Source organism: Lissotriton vulgaris, chromosome 12 (assembly GCF_964263255.1).
Source record: "Lissotriton vulgaris chromosome 12, aLisVul1.2, whole genome shotgun sequence".
Classification (NCBI taxonomy): Eukaryota; Metazoa; Chordata; class Amphibia; order Caudata; family Salamandridae; genus Lissotriton; species Lissotriton vulgaris.
Genome location: NC_141700.1, coordinates 460,590,439 through 460,611,307, shown reverse-complemented (window position 1 = coordinate 460,611,307; position 20,869 = coordinate 460,590,439). Strand labels below are relative to the sequence as shown.

General features: G+C 44.6%; 1 protein-coding gene across 2 annotated transcripts in view; it reads right to left on the bottom strand.

Annotated features, from left to right (window-relative positions):
- Positions 1–20,869, bottom strand: part of LOC147676775 (zinc finger protein 777-like) — a 623,696-nt gene that overhangs the window by 56,673 nt on the left and 546,154 nt on the right. Inside the window, exon 6 of one of the 2 annotated variants that reach the window (XM_086945208.1) lies at positions 4,695–4,769. The exons of the other annotated variant lie outside the window; for it this stretch is intronic. Within the exon in view, the coding sequence (XP_086801334.1) occupies positions 4,695–4,769 (75 nt within the window). The remainder of the gene's footprint in view (positions 1–4,694; positions 4,770–20,869) is intronic. 2 annotated transcript variants of the gene reach the window in all.

Sequence of the window (20,869 nt, the reverse complement as noted above, 5' to 3'; positions counted from 1 at the left end):
ACTTTGATAAGATCAAAAATATAATTCAATCCTAGTTCTTGATGGCACACATAAGTAGAGGTAGACCCGGGGCTGCTAGGAGGTAGCGAAGAAATGCATTCGCGCAAAGCTGTATATTTTGGATGCCCGCTACCCCCATAAACCTGCGCCATATGTTGCAGTCGATACACATTTGGATTTATATATATCAAGTAACACTGATACTGGTCGGCCCCCCAGTTTGTTGCCAAAATTTCTCACCGCTCCAATTGCACGTGAGAATGCCAGTTTCCTGGTCTGAACTGCCGCAGACCAAGTCCCCTTTTTATGAAAATTAATTCCCAAGTAAGAAAAGGTGTTTGTTGTGTCCACTTTTGTATCTGAAAGAAAAATCTTACATATTGGATTTCTCTTGGTGGTGCAACACATTGTAAAAGTCTTACTTATATTAATTTTTAGGCTCCTATCATTCATATCGCTAGAAAAGTTGGTCAAAGATCTTTGCAGGCCTACCTGAGTCCGTGCCATTATCACTGCATCATCTGCATATAATAAAATGGGGACTGGTTCATTCTTAATTTTGGGATAATCTCGTTTATCTTGGATGAGGTAGGAAGCTATACTATTTATGTATAAATTAAATAAAAAGGGAGCAAGTATACATCCCTGTCTTACTCCCTTTTTTATTGGGAAATTATTAGTACATTCACCTTGATTCCCAAACCTCACCTTTGCCCCTGCCCCCCGATATAACTCTTTGATAAAATTCAGCAGATTGATGTCAATGCCTAATTGGAAAAGTATGCCCCATAATTTGTCATGATTCAGGCAGTCAAATGTCCAACTTAAGTCGACAAAAGTTAAAAATAACTTTTCTTTTTATGCTGCCACATATTTTGCTATGATCAGGGCTAGGTTCAAACCTTGCTCGGTGGTGCCTAGCCCTGACCTGAAGCCATACTGAAACTTGGAAAGAATAGCTTGCACTTCCACCCAGAGTTGAAGATTATTGAGTATAACCCTCCCAGCCACCTTCATTAATGAATCCAAAAGGGAGATTGGACGTTAACATTTAGGCTGATTGCGATCACCTTTCTTAAAGATTGTGATCACAATAGCTTCTTGCCAGGTTAGAAGAAACCCGTGTTTGTTGCAGCCATTCAACACGTTCGTTAAAAGTGGGGCCCATAACTCGCTCTTGGATTTATATGTGTCCACCGGCACCCCATCTGGACCTGGAGCTTTCCCTGATGCACTCTCCTTAATAGCAGTTTCAACTTCCATTAATGAAAAAACGATATTAATTGGAAATAAACCCCGGGAGCCAGTTTCCTTATCTCCAGTCAGATCTATCCTAGGTTCATCGGTTTGTTCATCTTTTTGATATAATTCTGTAAAGTAGCTCACCCACTCATCTTTGGTGCTGGCCACTTCCATGGGATCAGCGTTAGTATCAGAGAAAAACGGGGCATTAACTGCTTTCCAGAATCCGATGTTATCTTTAAGCAAAGAGGCTTGATGTAGTGCATGCCAGGCCTCCTGCTTTAATTGGTTCTTGCGTGTTTTAATTGCGTGCTTATACGTGGTTCTAGCATGCCTTATTTCAGCCACATTTCTTGTTACGCTTTTAAGTACCGACAACAGATGTGCCTTGGGTCTTGCTGCAGGCCCTGTCAAACCAACCTTGCGTCTTCTTTTTCTCTTTATTCAGAGAGCCTGTGAGGAGATTATTAATTTCCGCAGAAATATTACCGAAAGCCTCAATGACTAGGTTATCATCAGTATTCACTGAAAGACAGGTTTCAAAATCTTGCTGTTTGTTTCCGACAAGGGTTTCCAAAAATGATATGGGCTCTACTTTGTTCCACTTTATTGAATAACCGTTCCTCTTTGCAAGGCTTAATCTATATGTATATAGATTATCTATAAGATCATTTTCTTTGCTAATGTTCTTTGCAAAAAAGAGGGAAAGGCTGATTGGAAGATGGTCACTCATTGCCATATCGCAAGTTTTGTAGTTGAATGCGTGACAAGAGTGACGATTTGAGATCAGCGCCAAATCTATAACTGATTTGCAGCCCCTACCAATAAATGTGAGTTCAAAAGGAAACAGTGGAGTACATAGTTCGTTTACAAAGCCCAGATCTAAGTGGAAAACTAGGTCGTTTAGTTGGTTTCCCAGTGTTGTGTGTACAAAATGTGTGTTGGGACCATCTCTGCCGATATCTAAGCCGCAAATGTCCAAATGACTATAAGGGAATAAAAAAACAATAAAAATCGCCCAGCCATAGGACACATCTATCGCCCGGGTCCTTCTCTTCAACGTTTTGCATGGTTTGGGAAATATATTCCAAAACCTTGCTAATTTCCGCTTTTGGAAAGTTATTATAAAGATTGATCAAGACCGTTTTTTGATTTCCACCCAGGGTCATCTCCTAGATCTGATAATAATCGGAATCAATATTTGATCCCGTTATTGTATTATTCATAAGATTTGAAACATAGGTGGAAAGGCCCCCTTTTATTTCTCCCCCTCACAGACTGTAATGCTGGAGTGTGAAAAGTGCAGTAGCCATTAACATGAATGGGCTCCCGCTGCCAGCTTTCCTGGAGGCAGTTGATGGAAAAGTCTTGTAAAAAGGAAAGACAGGCAGGGTCCCTAATCTTATTGGACAACCCAGCGACATTCCAGGACAATATTTGTATGCTATGACCTTTCTCTATATCCTGTTCCTTTCTTCTAGCGATATTAGTTTCAGTTACATTATTACAAGATAAAGATTGCTGATTAATTTCTAGGGTCTGTTGATCGTTTCCCATAACTATTTCACTGTTTTTGCTTATTGGAGATTGATGTAACCTGCCCGGAGTAATGGATTTATGCTGTATATGTTGTATATATATATATATTCCTTCAGTGTCAGGATTTATGTTTTTATCCTTCTCGTGATTAGGAACGTAGATTTTATCCAATCCCTTCACTTCTTTGAGAAGTTCCCTATCACGAAGTTGTCTGCTCGGATCTTTTTCCTTCATCATATACCTGGAATTGGTGGGGGTAGCAGTGCTGGGGATGAGTCAGTCAAACATTTCTAATGCGCTAAATCTGTTGCTGGTTGGGAAGCCCAGTTCTAGACCATATCCCTCACAGTCCAAACTACCCCATGAGGGTGTTATACCATTCCAACCATCCCAAAGTTTCCCCTGCCCGGCTCCCTCATATACAGGGTTACCCCTGAAAGATTTTATGCCATTCCAGCCGTCCCGAGGTCTCCCCTGGTCTGCGGAATTAAATCTTTGCATATTAAAGCTGTAGAAATATGACAAATCAAGGGGCTGAATTTTTGTCCCCAGGGACAATGGCCACCCACCAGAAATATGTCGTACAGCTTGCGTGTTTTCAAAATTTACAATGACACAATCCCCCAATTTGGTTTTCTTAGACCCACCTACCCAGTTTACTCTACGTACAAATAAGATCTTACTACGTATTTGAATGGGTAGTGGTCTATTGGCATTAAGCCAATGTATAGTTTTATTTTTCAACTCCATAAATGATTCCTGTCTACCTAGGCCGAGTTGTATTGAGCGCGAGATGGTTTTCTTGGATCAAAGTTGCAGATGTTAAGGCATTCTTTTTGTTAAGTTCAAGGTTCGATAATATCAATTGTTCTAATTTTTTCAACCTTTCTTCAATGCCCTTTAATCTGTCTGCAATTGTTTGAATGGAAGATGTTACAATGTCTCCAACTTTCAACCAGAACCCCTCGTCCAAGACTAATGGAGTGCCCACTGAGGTGTTAATACTATAAGTGTTCGCAAGCTGCAATACTATTTCAGGGGTATTATCCGCTATGGATGTTTGAGCAGAACTTAAAACTTTAGGCCCTTTTAGTTGTTTTCCCCTCTTGGCACCTCCACCAGTCATATTCCTTTTTGGTATTGCTCCTAATATAGGATCCGGCAGAGACGATTTAGCCTCTGACTCAGCCAACGAAGATACCCCCCCAGGCACCCTATTCTCCTTATTGGTGGTGTTTAATAAGTGCCCATCAAGAAGCTCACCTACCCGATTACTTAAGTCACTGTCGGAGCACGTAACTGAAGAGTTATTAATAACGGTTACAGCTTCATGATGTTTCGGAGTTCTGGACTGCGCAATGTTGCCCAGGGATGACCGTTTTGTGTTGGCCGGGTCTAGGGAAATCCTCCGCTCTGTCATCTCAATTTCTCGTGCTAACACAGATGAAGCTCTAACGATGAATTGATCCAGTGTACCCGCCACCGAGCCTCCGTTAGTGGACTTGGGTAATTGTCCTAGGCGTCCAGGTATTGATTTAAAAAAACAGGGAGTGCAGATGGGGTCTGGAATTAGATGTGTTCATTTCACTAAGTGTCTAGGTGTTTCTAGGCTTGAGGTCTAAAGGATGTAATGCTTGGAACGTGGCCTGTAAAAGATGGTGAAGAAAGGTTTAATTGGAAGGCAATGAACCTAGGGGTATTGTGATTTTCCAATCTATAACACAATGTATATAATAAAGTACAAACCCTCAGGTGGCACCCTTAAATGCGTGTTTCAAATAGGGAAACAGTAGTCAGGCCAACCATTAAATGACAGCAAAACAGGTGCATCAATTTCGGATTCTCAATGCATGAAAGAACTAAAAACTGCACAATTATACCCACAAAGCAGGGACCCGACAATCATAGTTTACCTGAGATGATATAAGGCCCAGTTTCTGCCCTGCTGTCCGTTTCTTCAGCATCAAAGTGAGCTACAAACTGGTCACCTGCATCAATATGGAAATAATTAAATCCTGCAGACAAGATCAACGCTCTAATGTTTTCGAAAGGTATTATAGATATTTTAGTAAATCAGCTTTCCTTTATTGAAATATTTTTCCTACACTGGTGGCGCAGGAACAGTCAGAGTAATGGTCTTTTGTATCAGTATAGACATTAATAAACCAGAGGGCAGGATCAACACATATATTTCCGATAGGTATTAGTTTGAGCTTTTTTAGTAAATCAGACTTGCTTTATCGAAATCCCTTTCTTTCGCTGTTGGCAGGATAATATCAGCGTTGCCTCAGTAAACAGAACGCGCAGTAACCTTTTTTATGTTCTGATGGACATTGTGCGGATCTTTCCCCTTCCAGTTTCATCTAGCGTATACTCAGGTGACAGCAATAGCCATTTATCACTGAAAATAGCAGGTTGCTTTGAAAACATGATCAACCAAAATGAGACATTTGAGCCGCACCAAAAGCTGATGTGATGAGGATGGCAATATCAAAGGTAGGCATTAAATATATTCCAATTAACAGCAAATGAGTAGAATCCATAATCAACGTAAAAACTGACCCAGTGCCATAGACCCTGCATTAATCACATAGCATTTCAACAATGGTGACAAGATGACCGACATCTCTCCCATAAGTAAAAAAGTAGTTTGAACAACCCAGCAATCCACACACATACACTCCACATGGCATCTCAAGTGAACTAAGGGGCATATTAACAATGCCCCTGAAACACTTTTATGCCACAAGAACGTCACTTTTATGAAGCTCTGGAGGCTCAGTGTGCCGGTCCAAATTTACAAGAGCACGCAAAGCCACCCTGCTTGGCTTTTCATGCCTTGTAAATATGGCAATGTCTTACTCTGCGATGAAAGGGCGTTCCATGGAGGTTGCTGTGGATATTCCCACACAATACCTATGGTTTTTGACACTGCCCCAGATTTACAACATAGCATAAATCTGAGGCAGTGCCTGTCAGAACTGGCTATTTCTGGTAGGCTAAGGCTGACGCCCAAGCCAGGCAGAAACCACCATTCTAGTCAGGGCAAGGAAGTCACACGCCAAGATAACCCCTACTCACCCCCTTGGTAGCTTGGCACAAGCAGTAAGGCTAAACTCGGAGGCAATGTGTAAAGCATTTGCGCCAGCGCACAACAGCAACAACATACTAGGCACACCACAAAAGGGACTCCACACAAGGTTATATTAAAATAACTTTTGTATTGTAGAAACACATCAGATAAAAATCACACATGTACATTGTGCCAACTGGCACGGGCAACATTCATAAGGGATTATTTACAAAACAGGGCCACATGGGCCACTATCAGAATCAGCACTTAGTAGAAATGAAATACTGTCAGAAATTAGAAAAAAAGAATATAAAATCACTGTAGCACAAAGTAACAGTTATAAATCACAACCAGTAACTACTGGGAACAGGTACCAGGACCTCACTAGGACCACCTGTACTAAAAAGAATAACCGCCTAAGAATAAAATACATTTAGGGGTATAACAAGAACATATTACCCATTATGCATGAAAACACATTCAGAGGAGTAATAAAGAGAAACACATGATGCCTAAAACATTCAGAGGTGTAAGGACAACCACCTAAGTATCACACAGCGTTTAGGGGTCTAGGAAGGAACACATTACCCATGATGCATGAAACACATTCAGAGGATTAGTAAAGAGAAACACATGATGCATAAACTTACACATTCAGCGGTGTTAAGAACAAAGCACATGATGCAATAAAATACATTCAGGGGTGCAGCGCAAGAAGACACATGATGCATAAAACATTCAGAGGTGCAGCGCAGGGAAAGAAAGACACATGATGCCTAAAACATTCAGAGGTGCCAGAACAACACAATAGCGCAAAAACACACAGTAGGCAATTACTATTAAAAACATAGAAATCACATTGCGCAGAACTTACATAAGCCACCACCTGTGGCAGTCCCTAGGCCAACTGGCCTTGTTGGGGCTCAGACGCCCTGTGTCCAAATGTCAGGGCGCGCTGCCAAGCAGCGCCAGTCAGGGGTGCGCCAATGGCGCAAAACCTAAACGTAGCAGGTGCCCACTACTTGCTGGGCACCTGGGAACATCACAAGGGCCTAAACGCTGCAGCTGGAACTAAGTTCTGCGCAGCTGTGACTGGCCGGGCACCTCTGTGCCATCTCTGTCCCTCTCAGGGACTCACTCTCCATCTTGCGCCTAAACGGTGCAGCTGCCCACTGATTGCTGGGCAAACGGGATGCAGAACTGCGGCAGGGCTCTCACTAGCCCTCAGGGACAGAACTACGCTCAATCGTTGGAGCCACACAGGCTCTGACATCACACTGCTGCCAAATGCTGGAGCCACACAGGCTCTGAACAAATATGCCCCCTAAGCCTAGCAGGCTCTGTAAATAACTGTGGGGGTCGGTGGAGCCTATCTCCTGGGGCTCGACATCTCAAAAATGGCCCCCTAGAGCCTCCGTGGCTCTAAACACAAAGTTGGCCCTCAAGCCTCGCTGGGCTCGTAAATCAAAATGCCCCTTCAGAGCCTCTCTGGGCTCTACTTCAACGTTGTTGCGACCCACTGCCAACCGGGGCCGCCCTGCTGCACCAATTATGCCCCCCTTAGACAGAGGGCAGGACATGGGCCATCGGGAGAGCCTACGGGCTCTACAACACGCAATGCCCCCGAGCCCTCGTGGGGCTTTAAACCATAAATATGCCGCCTTGAGCCTCACGGGCTCCCATCCACTCGGGCCCTGCACTGGAGGGGAGGGGTGGGCACCGGCAATGTGCCCCGGCTGCCCCCTCCCCTTTGAAGGCACTCACCGTGCTTCCTCAGGCAGCGAGGGGCTCCTCTGGGCAGCGCGGGGCTCTCCTTCCTCCAACGGGGCCCCGCCTGCGCCTTCCGCCGCCTCAGCTCTTCTTCCCGGGGCTCCCTCCAGATCACAGGAGCCCCGGGCAGCCATCACTCCTCTTCGCCTCCTCTCCTCGGACGGGCACCCAATCAGTGCTCGGCGGCCGGCGGGACTTCCTTTTTCAAACCGGAAGTCCCGCCCGGAGTCAGGCGCGATGCCGCCTGACTTCCTGTTTTCGGCCCGGCAGCGGCAGTGATTCAAAGTGGCAAAACGAGGGGTGGGCACCTTCGAAATCCAAAATAAAAGTAGAAACGGGGTGAGCACCCGTTAGGCAATGAAATAAATGGGGTGGCACCCATCTATAAAAATAATTAAATAAAGGTGCCGGGTGGGCACCGGCACTCGCACGTAAAGCGCTAAAGGCCAATCCACAGCGCTCCTAGCGCTATAACAGCAACTAAAGCGCTTCCAGGCGCTTTAGGCTATAAGAAGCTCTGGCAAAAGCAAGACAAAGTTATCTGAAAGGAAATGCAGCTTCTCCATGCTGCAAAGGTCCCAGAGATTCCCAGGGGGCAAAGCCAAGTCCCCCCATCAGCCCAAGCAAGGTAGAGGGGTCCTCCAAGACTCCAGGAAAGTCCATCAGGTGTCCAGAGGCTGGGCAGCGCCCGCCCCTGGTAGATTCAAGTCAGAAACAAGAACAAATTGGAAGGGGACACAGCCCCTTCTTATACACAGAAAAGTCTTTGAAGTCCTTGTGTAGGCAGTGTGAGAACCAGCTAGAACTGGTTATAGGGAAGTCCTGTCAGTATCAGGGACAGAGGTGACAGTCGCCCAGCGGGGGGTGGAGCCAGCATTGTGGGTTGGCAGGCACAGCCCTTCACTATCAGGTGCCATCTCCTCCCACTTCCCTGGCAGCAGATGCTGCTTTTCATCCATGGGCTGACTCAGACAACCTCCTGGGCTCTCCAGCCCCTGTCACCCTCAAACCAGACAGTCAATCCACAAGCAGGCCCAGGCACTCCTAACCCAGGCTCACCAGCCAATCACACGCCAGACACAAATTACACAAATATACCAACTTCTAAAAGTGGCACTTCTAGACTAGACACATTCATGCCGCATATACCATTTCGCAGCATTCAGTCTCACGAGTTCTCTCATACCAAACTCGCCCCTGCACTCCCCACACATCAGGAACTACCATGGGCATACAGATCCCCATTCATTCCTATGGGAGGGCAGGTCACTCACCACACATACACAGAGAGCTCAAGTCCTTTACACTGTACCACAGTGAAAAAGGGCGCTGAGGCCTAAAATCACCAACACCAGGTTCCATAAGCAGGCTAGGAAAAAGCAAAAAGTCTCGGGGTGAACCTGCCTAAAGGGCCGGGTCCAACACAACCCCCTTCCAGCCAAAACGCAGGGTAGACCAATCACTCCACTGATGGGCGTCCTTGCTTTGGGCGACAAAACACGGACACGGACCCGCACAGCAGGGACACCATCTGGTTCTACGCCACTCTGAACCCACATGGTTTCCTCTAAACAATAACTCTCTGACACAACTAGGATACCCCAGTGGTACTCACTAGTCATCCACAGCCAGGACCAGGCCGTAGGCCATCCAAATATCACAGGTCCTAACCAATCCACAGAGCGGGGGGGTAGTAACCCCTGGCACACAATAGCCATTCATGAAAACAAGATGTGATGTAGAAATCACTGCAAGGCGCGCATTTTCACATGAAACTGGGGGGTTTCTTCAAAGGCTTAAAATAAAACTGCCAAAACAAACTTGCTTGAATGCTTCATTGCGAATTTATTTCATTCCAATAGAGGGAAAATCCATCAGGTATTATTCATGTAATGTATTCAACATAAATCCTCGTATTACTTGATGCTTGCCCAATGCATTTCGGGTTAACGAGAGGTAAGCCTTCGTCAGGGGCCTATAAATGAAAAACATACAGGACCATCACTTTCAGGCAAAAGAACCATGGGGTCATAGTGACCAAACATATACAACATTGTTGTTATTGTGCCTGTGGCCAATTGAACATTATCAAGCCAAAACACTGCAATTTACATCAAAACGAAAAACAAGACGTACTTCATAGAACAATTGTGAAGAAGAAAAGAAACTGACAGCGTGAAACATTGTAATGCATGAATCGAGTGCATGGTATGAGCGGGTAAGGTACTGAAAGCAAGGGGTATTGGCAAGGAAATGTGAACGCGAGGAAGGATGGAGTGCGAGCCTAACCGGGAGGCAGACTGCAACCAAGGAAGGGAGGCTTACCGCAACAGTAACGAGTGGTCGTCTCAGTGTTCCGAACGCGGAACCGGTCGATAAGCAAAGGACCAATGGGAAGGAGCAATATAGGAATGTCGGGGGGTCACGTGATACGGTTACGAAAAATAGTTACATACGACGGGAAACAAAGCCAAAACTCATGCAGATGGCAATATAAATGAGGTGGTGCACCACAGAAAATGTTACCGAAAACTTAAAAAATAATCATATGCGGTAATACGCAATCTTACAACGCGCGTAGTAGCGTAGCGGTTAAGTGTGTTATGATTGGCCCGCTGGGGTCACGTGATGTGACTCAGGAAAATAAACAAAGGTTAGTGCGAAAGTGCAATATACGATCAGTGCACGTATCTGAAGATAAGGGTGTCATGACAGAATGGCATGAATGAAATACATTGTACATGTGGATTACGAGTGAAAAACTGGGTAAAACAACAGCAAAACGTGCAAGATCCATGATTGGCGGAATACAAACATAAGCAATCGTGATATAAATAAAACAGTGCTCACTCACAAAGCTGAGGTACGTAAAAATAGTTTGAATTGTAAACACAGTTTGCATAATGCAAAATAGGAGTATCAAATTCTGAATTGTCCTAGGTATCATCCATAGAGGAGTCTGGGATCACTCATCCAGCCGATAGAAGTGTCTTAGGTTACAGGAAACATGAAAATTCGATTCGATCATTGATCCCTGCTGGTTGGAGGGAATTCAGTTTCTTAATCCAGTAAAATTCTGCTTGAAGTCGTTGTTTCGTTGGATCAATGTCTGGACGTTGCGGGAGTATCTCTAATATGGTAAATTTAAGTTGAGTGATTTGGTGATTGTTTTCCAGCCAGTGTGTTGCTACTGCTGATTTCATATTTTTTGTCCGAATATTACTTTTGTGCTCTGATATTCTTGTCTTGATCTTCCTTTCCGTCTGACCAACATAAATTTTGCCACATGGGCATTTGATGGCGTAGATCACATTTTTTGTGTCGCAGGTTCCAGTATATTGTAAATCAATTTTGTAGCCTCTGGTTGGATGCATGAAAGTATTGCCAGGTATTATATTATTGCAATGTATGCAATTAAGGCATTTGAGCATGCCTTTAGATGAGGTTTTAATGACTTTTCTGGCACTCAGTGTCTCTTTAAGATTTCTAGATCTTTTGAAAGCAAACGTCAACTGGTCACTGTAGAGGTTGGTTAGGTCAGGTTCCATTCTGATCAAGTTCCAATGGTGGTTGATTATTCTCTTGATTTGTGTAGATGCAGTTGAGTATTTTAAAACACATACTGTTTTGTTAGCCTTTGATGGAGGATGAGATGTTAACAGTTGATCTCTTGTGAGGTTCGTTACCTTTTTGATGGATTCCTCAAGGACATCTTTGGGATATCCACGTTTTTGATATTGTTGTAATTGATCATTAAGGGTTTCTTCCAATCTATGAGGGTCCGAGGTGATTCTTTTGAGACGAATGAATTGGGACGTGGGTAAATGTTTTTTCAGAGTTTCAGGATGAAAGCTTTGGTACAACAAACTGGAATTACGATCAGTGGGTTTTTTATACACTTGAGTGTGCAGTTTTTGATTGGTGATGGTTATCTGTACATCTAGGAAAGAGATGGTTTCTTTTTGGACAGTATGTGTGAATTTAATCCTTGGGTTTAGTTGATTTATTTCCATGATGTTAGTCAACAGTTGCTCTTTGTCACCTTTCCAAATTAAAAACAAATCATCTATGTATCTCTTGAATATTACTAAGTGATCAGTCCAGTTAGTATTGTTCAATATGTTCTCATGTTCAAATTTAGACATGTACAGGTTAGCATACGAGGGGGCCCCCCCGAAACCCATTGAGGTTCCGTTACATTGGTTGTAGAACTTGTCATCCCATTCAAAGTAGCTATGATATAGCGCAAAGTGCATGAGTTCAGTTAGAAAGATTTTATTGGCTTCACATTGATCATCTCTCAAAAGATTCCATTCAAACGCTTCAAGACCTTCATTGTGTGGTATGGAAGTGTAAAGTGACACTACATCAATTGTACTGAGCCAATATTCAGTGTTAGGTTCCAACTCTATGGTTTTGAGTAAGTTGAGAAAAGACGTGGTATCCTTGATGTAAGTTTGCCCTCTTTGTACGATCGGCTGTAAAAAACAGTCTAGGTATTTGCCAATACTATCAGATATAGACCCGCACGCAGACACGATTGGTCTGAAGGGTGGTTTTTTCAAGTCTTTGTGGATTTTTGGTAACATATAGAGTTTTGGCCTCCTTGGGTATTTGGTTACCAAAAATTTGTGTGTTCTTTCATCGATCCATTTTTGTTCTAGGGCATGATCCAGAATTGCTGTGAGAATTTTTTGGTATTCTTCGGTGGGATCTTTGTCCAAAGGAATATAAGTGTTCCCATCATTTACATGTTGGTTGACACTGGATTTATAGAAGATGGTATCCATGACGATAAGGGCTCCCCCTTTGTCTGCTTTTTGAAAAGTGATTTCAGTATCCTTTGACAACTGTATGATAGTACTCAGTTCATTCTTAGACAAGTTGTTTTTAGTGGTTTTACTATAATTGATTTTTTGAATGTCGGTAAGTATCATTCTTTCCACAGTTTCAATGGTTTTGTGCGAATATGGTGCACAGAATGTGCTCTTGGGTTTAAAGACTGTGATGTCAGTAGTAGTGGAAGGTGGCGCATCTTTAAAGAAATATTTCAGTTTGAGGTTTCTGAAAAACTTAAAGAGCGCTATCTCAGTTTCCGCCAAGTTGGTCTTATATGTAGGTACAAATGTAGTTCCTTTATTCAAAACCGCCATCTGGGCTGGTGTCAGAGGTTTAGATGAAATGTTGATCACTAAGTTGGTTTTATTGACTTCTGACTCCTGGTTCGTTTGGCTATTTCTTCGGGAGTTTCTTCTCCCCCTCCTGATGCGATTATAGGTGGTGCGTTGGCTGCGGGGCTGATGTCTAAAAAAGGCTGCTTATTGGTGGATGTGCTGGGTTGTTGGATTTTCTCAATGGGTTGTCTTGTCTGTTGGGTTTTCTCAATAGGTTGTCTTGTCTGTGCGATGTCAGATTCAGATACTAGACTTTCTTGTGATGAATCAGTGGATGGTTTGGTTTTGGGTTGCTGCCATTTCTTTTGATTATAAATTTCTGCCCAGGTGGCAATACTTTCATGCATCCAACCAGAGGCTACAAAATTGATTTACAATATACTGGAACCTGCGACACAAAAAATGTGATCTACGCCATCAAATGCCCATGTGGCAAAATGTATGTTGGTCAGACGGAAAGGAAGATCAAGACGAGAATATCAGAGCACAAAAGTAATATTCGGACAAAAAATATGAAATCAGCAGTAGCAACACACTGGCTGGAAAACAATCACCAAATCACTCAACTTAAATTTACCATATTAGAGATACTCCCGCAACGTCCAGACATTGATCCAACGAAACAACGACTTCAAGCAGAATTTTACTGGATTAAGAAACTGAATTCCCTCCAACCAGCAGGGATCAATGATCGAATCGAATTTTCATGTTTCCTGTAACCTAAGACACTTCTATCGGCTGGATGAGTGATCCCAGACTCCTCTATGGATGATACCTAGGACAATTCAGAATTTGATACTCCTATTTTGCATTATGCAAACTGTGTTTACAATTCAAACTATTTTTACGTACCTCAGCTTTGTGAGTGAGCACTGTTTTATTTATATCACGATTGCTTATGTTTGTATTCCGCCAATCATGGATCTTGCACGTTTTGCTGTTGTTTTACCCAGTTTTTCACTCGTAATCCACATGTACAATGTATTTCATTCATGCCATTCTGTCATGACACCCTTATCTTCAGATACGTGCACTGATCGTATATTGCACTTTCGCACTAACCTTTGTTTATTTTCCTGAGTCACATCACGTGACCCCAGCGGGCCAACCATAACACACTTAACCGCTACGCTACTACGCGCGTTGTAAGATTGCGTATTACCGCATATGATTATTTTTTAAGTTTTCGGTAACATTTTCTGTGGTGCACCACCTCATTTATATTGCCATCTGCATGAGTTTTGGCTTTGTTTCCCGTCGTATGTAACTATTTTTCGTAACCGTATCACGTGACCCCCCGACATTCCTATATTGCTCCTTCCCATTGGTCCTTTGCTTATCGGACCGGTTCCGCGTTCGGAACACTGAGACGACCACTCGTTACTGTTGCGGTAAGCCTCCCTTCCTTGGTTGCAGTCTGCCTCCCGGTTAGGCTCGCACTCCATCCTTCCTCGCGTTCACATTTCCTTGCCAATACCCCTTGCTTTCAGTACCTTACCCGCTCATACCATGCACTCGATTCATGCATTACAATGTTTCACGCTGTCAGTTTCTTTTCTTCTTCACAATTGTTCTATGAAGTACGTCTTGTTTTTCGTTTTGATGTAAATTGCAGTGTTTTGGCTTGATAATGTTCAATTGGCCACAGGCACAATAACAACAATGTTGTATATGTTTGGTCACTATGACCCCATGGTTCTTTTGCCTGAAAGTGATGGTCTTGTATGTTTTTCATTTATAGGCCCCTGACGAAGGGTTACCTCTCGTTAACCCGAAATGCATTGGGCAAGCATCAAGTAATGCGAGGATTTATGTTGAATACATTACATGAATAATACCTGATGGATTTTCCCTCTATTGGAATGAAATAAATTCGCAATGAAGCATTCAAGCAAGTTTGTTTTGGCAGTTTTATTTTAAGCCTTTGAAGAAACCCCCCCGTTTCATGTGAAAATGCGCGCCTTGCAGTGATTTCTACATCACATCTTGTTTTCATGATTTAAGGCACTTCCGGGCAGAGTGTGACAAGGAAACGCGCTTAAACTAATTGAATTGGTAAAATTCAGCGAGTGCACGGAGATATCATAACCTACACAATAGCCATTCTCCACTCTCTCTCTCTCAGTGTAGCTTCAACTACCACTGATCTAACAACCTAGGGTCCACACCCCCAGGCTGACCAGAGGTCACGGGCAAGAATGCCCCTCCTTACCTCTACTTCTGGGTTCCCGCACCCTCACAGGGAAGCATTCACCAGAACACAATTCTCCTACCAGATCAGGACCTCACTCCATCACTGGTCTACCACCTGGAAACTATTTCACTTCTGAGGTACAAAGCACACAGCACAGTTCCTCTTCAAGCAGGTGGGGGACACAGCAAACAGCAAAGTCCCCTTTCCTATACCTTAGTGGAAACAACAAACTGCAGGTGAGCCCCAGAACACACACCAGGAACTACCATGGGCATACATATTCCCCATTCATTCCTATGGGAGGGCAGGTCACTCACCACACATACACAGAGAGGTCAAGCCCTTTACACTGTACCACAGTGAAAAAGGGCGCTGAGGCCTAGAATCACCACCACCAGGTTCCATAAGCAGGCTAGGAAAAAGCAAAAAGTCTCGGGGTGAACCTGCCTAAAGGGCCGGGTCCAACAGTGCCAAATGTAACACCTTAACACCGCAGGCGTAACGAGGAGAAATGTTTACATTTCTGCTCGTTTTTCCACTTTCCACGTGTATTGCATTCTGCAGCAGACATAGAACGAGGAAAACGACTCCTTTGATTATTTTTTGTGCAGGAAGGTTTTTCTTTCTGCATAAAACCAATCTAGCCAACAAAACAGACACACTTGCACCTGTGTTGGCGCTCTGCTGCATTTTGTGCGCTGGTGCAGGCAGAAAGAACAGGCATGCACCATTTCTTGTAGATATGGGGCATTACTGCCCTTTTCTTTTGAAGCAGGGCAGCACAGCTTAACGACTTGCAGCACTGCCCTCAGCTTGCGGAGCTGCCCTATGTAGGAAGGTGGAATCTGACTATATGGCTACCCCCACTTTTTTCCTGGTGTTTTGCTGGTTTTAGACTTACTTGGCCTGGGACCCTGCTATTCAGTGCCCCAGTCTATCTGCTTCTCTATAAAATGGACTCCATGTACTTTAGGGACATACCAGATTGGTTACTGGGTCACCCTTGTGAGCCCCTCTATAGTGTACTCTAGGTACCCAGGGCATAGGTGCACCCTAGGCCTACCAGGGGCTGCAGCATGTATTATGCCACCCCCGGTTGTCCCTCCAAACTGACACCACACGTCTGTTCTCACAGCCTGGGTAAGGTGGTGTAATCACCCCTTACTTAGATATAGGGTATATATATCTACCTTATATATAGACACATAGCAACCTATAAGCCACTCCTATGGACCTCAGGACACCCCCACGCCGCACGGCCCTCCAGCTGTAGCCGAGTCTGTGCCCCCTCGCTGCTGCTCGTTGTTCCGTTTTTTGCCCTCCTGTGCCTCTGATTTGTTTACTTTTGTTTTTGCACTGTATCTCTGTTTTCTTCTGTACGTTAGCTCCCCTGGTGTCACCCCTCCTCCGCTACCCGCTTCCCGCCGCTGTGACATCGCGGCCCGCCCCCTTTTCGTTCTGTGTCCTCCCGCCTCCCAGCTGCTCCTCCCTCCCACTTCGCCTTAAATGGAGACCGCGCGTACGCGCAGCGGGTGCGCCGATTGTGCACCGAAGGCGCGCCAAAGGCAAGCCCGTCTACGCTCGTCCGCGCCCAGCACCAGGACCCCCTGGCCCCTGTCGACGCCAGACCACACGACGGACCTACGACGCCGCCACCCTCAACGCACTCAACGCAGGCCGAACCCCCGCTTGCTACCAAGCCACCCCGAAACGCACCCACGGACCCTTCACCTGCCAAACCTGCAAATTCACCTGCCTCCGGACCTGCACCGCACCCGCCAAGCCGAGCACCAGCAGCAACCACCTCAAGTGCATCCTGCTCAACACCCGCTCCGTCCACAGACACGCCGTCGAACTCTGGAACCTGCTCAACACAACATCACCAGGCGTCGCCTTCCTGGCGGAAACCTGGATGAACGCCTCCTCAGCGCCCGACATCGCCATCCCGGACGGATACAAGATCACCCGGAAGAACTCTTTTGATACCACCATGAGTGTGATAATGGAGAGATATAACTTTTACTATGGGTATCAAGCACCAAGTGAGGGGATCGAGTCTTATGTCGCAACGTTAAGGATTTTGGCTACAACGTGTTCATTCAAAGATGCAGATGAGATGATAAGGGATCAGCGGATGATGCATACCACGTGCGTCAAGGCGCAAGAAAAACTACTATGCCATAGAAACCCAAACCTAGAAAAAGCCTACCATCAAAAGCATGGAAAGCTCGGCAAAGGGAGTCAAATTGCTGCACAAACCTGACAACCAACAAATGAGCGTCAATCTCATGCGGAAGGTGGAAGAATCTGCGTCCCATAAACCACACAAGAATTTCACTAAGAAAAACCCCGCACGCACATTGGATAGCCAAACTGTTGTTTTTGTGGATCCAACATGCATGTGGCAACTAGTAAAGAGTATTCTGCATGGGTAAGGATCTGCCAAGGTTGCGGAAAAATTTGACATTTCCTTAGGGTTTGCAGAAATTTGGGTTCTAAGAAGATTTACACAGTAAATTAGTCAAATTTTGAGGAAGACTCAGATATGGGACCAGTTGCTGTTCGTTCAGGTTGCCATTATCAACAGTGAAGTTTCACAAAATCAACCCAGGTGTGAAGTCTGTGTCAATGGTGAAGGTGTTGAAATGTTCGTGAATACTAGATCCAGAATTGCAATTCTGTTAAAAGACACCTACGGCAGTCTCAAATGTAAGACACCATTGGAATCCAGTCGAATTGTTCCAGGTGCATATGGTGGGCACAAGATAAAATTGGAAGGGGTGTTCAAAGCGGATTTAGTGTTTAAGGGAAAGAACACCTCCACAAGAGTCTTTGTAGTGGACTACAATGTAAACACCCTAGGTTGGCTGGAACAGCCAAAACTTAAAATGATGAATAACCCTTGCCAAACACCATTTGTTTTCAGCGTTCAAGAGGACGGGTTAGAAACCCTTCTCAAGGAATTTAAGGGAGTGTTCAATGAGCACTTGGGATGCTTAAAGGACTTTGAACATCAGATTGTCCTGAAGAATAAAGCATACCCAGTGAAGCAGAAGGTCAGGAATATACCTTTGTCTGCCTGTGCTGAAGTCAAGGCAATCCTGGAGAGTTGGTGCAAAGACGGTATCATTGAACCAGTCAATGCATCTAAGTGGTTATCGCCCTTGGTTATCGCGAAGAAAAGGAATGGAAAGATCCGTTTGTGCATTGACCTTCGTCAATTAAACCGCCACATGGTAGCTGATTGCCAACCCTTGCCTCTAATCAATGAGATGGTAATGACGTTAGGGCAAGCAAAGATCTTCACTACCCTAGACTTCAGCGCCACCTACCATCAAATATAATTACAAGAGGAGTCAAAAAAGTACACAGCGTTCATCACACCAGAAGGAGCATATCAATTCCGCAGGTTACCATTCAGGTTGTGGCATGGAAGGAATCAGATCGTTCCAAGACTATGTACTAATTTACAGCAAGACAGAAGAGGAGCACCTAACCATCCTGAGCAAAGTTCTTCAGAGGATTCAGGACAGTGGCCTCACATTGCAAAAAAATAATTGAGAATTCCTGAAGAGAACTTTTGAGTACTTAGGTCACCTCATCGATGGAAATGGTGCATGACCAAAACCATTCTTGATATCAGCTATTTCCTGCTCACCTAATCCAAAAGATAAGGGAGAACTTGCATCCTTCTTGGGCATGTGTGAATTTCACGGCAAATTCATACAACATTATACAGCCAAGGTTGAACCGCTACGAAAAATGATAACGAAGGATCCAGAATTCCATTGGGATGAAAAATGTGAACAGAGCATAAGAACAATTAAGAAAGAACTTGAGCAAGCACCATCACTCCAGTCATTCGACAAGATGTTGCAAAGCACTGTAACAAAAGATGCAAGCCAAATCGGACTGGGAGCTGTGCTCAGTCAAAAGACTGAGAGTGGGAGAAAATCATTGCATTCGCATCCAGGAAATTAAGGGACCCTGAGACAAAGTACTCAGTAATAGAGCGCGAATTGTTAGCGTGTGTTTGGGCTGTCACAAAGTTAAAAAATTTCCTGTGGGGCAAAGAATTCACTATCCGTACTGACATCACAAACCACTAGCCAGCATACTTGAGGGAAAGTGCTCCAGCATATCTTCGCCAAGAATTGTGAAGTTGGCTTGCAAATTGCAGGAGTATCAAGCCAGGATGGAATACATTCCTGGCCGAGTGAATGTGTCAGCTGATTACCTGTCACTTGCCCCATGTGAGGATGATTCTGAGTGTGAAGTGGATGATCTACTTGTTGCATGCTTATTTGAGGGTCACAAACCCAATGGTACCATTTCCAAATCAGAATGGTTGGAAGCAATATGAGATGACACAGTGTTGGAAGGTGTTAAAAGATATGTGATCAAAGGTTGGCAACGTGAAAAGGCACTTGATGAAGCGTTCAGAACCTACTGGAAATCAAGGAAAATATTGGTTGTGTCAAAGATGTCTTTCTCCGGGGTGAAACTTTGATAGCACCAATATCCATGAGGAACGGGTTGGTGACTTTAGCCCACGAAGGGCATGTAGGAATGACGGGCACCAAACAGAGTTTGGCCCTCCATGGATCGTGACATAGATGTATTTGTCACTCACTGTTCAGTTTGCAATGAAGCTGACAAAACTTTGTCGACATGCCATTGTCCCATGACCTCTGTTGAACTACCAGAAGGTCCGTGGATCAAAGTCGGCATTGACTTTATAGGTCCTATGAATGCTTTGAACCTAGAATTACGTTATCCCATAGTGTTGATTGCCTATTTCAGCAAGTGGGTGGAAGTCATATTTGTGTCTCAACCCACCATACATGAGCTAATTGACTTCTTGAAGGAGTTGTTTTGCAGGGAAGGTTTTCCCCATCAGCTCGTCTCTGACAACAGAGTGCAGTTTGTGTCCTCCGAGTTAGTCTCATTCTTAATAAAAAATGGCATAGAGCATGTGAAGTCCCCTTTATATCACACACAAGGCAATGGCCAAGTTGAGCGGGCCAATCGTTTGATTAAAGAAACCATCCAAATGGCCTTTGAAATCGCACATTCCTGTTGAGGCAGCCCTACGCACTAGATCAGGGGTCTCCAAACCGGTCCTGGAGGGTCGGATCCATGCCAGATTTTTTGGATATCCCCATTGAGATACATGTAGTAATTTTAAAAATCTGGCACGGATCCGGCCCTCCAGGACAGGTTTGGAGACCCCTGCACTAGATTGTGGTCATACCGTACCACTCCCCACACTACCACCAGTAGGACCCCATTTGAACTCATCAGGGGTAGGGCAGCTATTAAACGTTTGCAACCACATTGGTCATTGGAGTGGAAAAGTGGGAAAACGAGAACCACAAAGAGAGTGAGAGCAGGACGAGAAGTCTGGTGGCTGAGCGCCAGAGGCGCCTGCGCATTAATTATGATACCAGAAATGCTGTACAAAAGAATGTCTGTGAAGGAAGGTGATGAGGTAAGAGTGAGGTATCCCAGGAAGGGTTCCAACATGAGCAAATACAGTCAACCAAGGCTTGTTGTCTAGACTAAAGGGACTGCCGTTCTCCTTGACAATGGCCAGTGGTGGAATGGCTCAAAAGTTGCCAGAAGCAGGATCCCTGAGCCTGTGAGCAGGCCTTGTGAATTACAGAACAATGGTCTGGCATCCTCTGCTCAGTCACACATAGGTGAAGCATGTAGGGATAGCACTAATACTGTGTCTATTGACGATCTCCCCAAGGTGTCCCTTCCTGGGTTGGCTACTGGTCCTGTTGATGCCATTCGAGATAGGAGAACAATTGTTCCACCCATAAGATTCAAGGATTATGAAATGTATTAGTTTACTGTCAAGAGAAGTAAAGT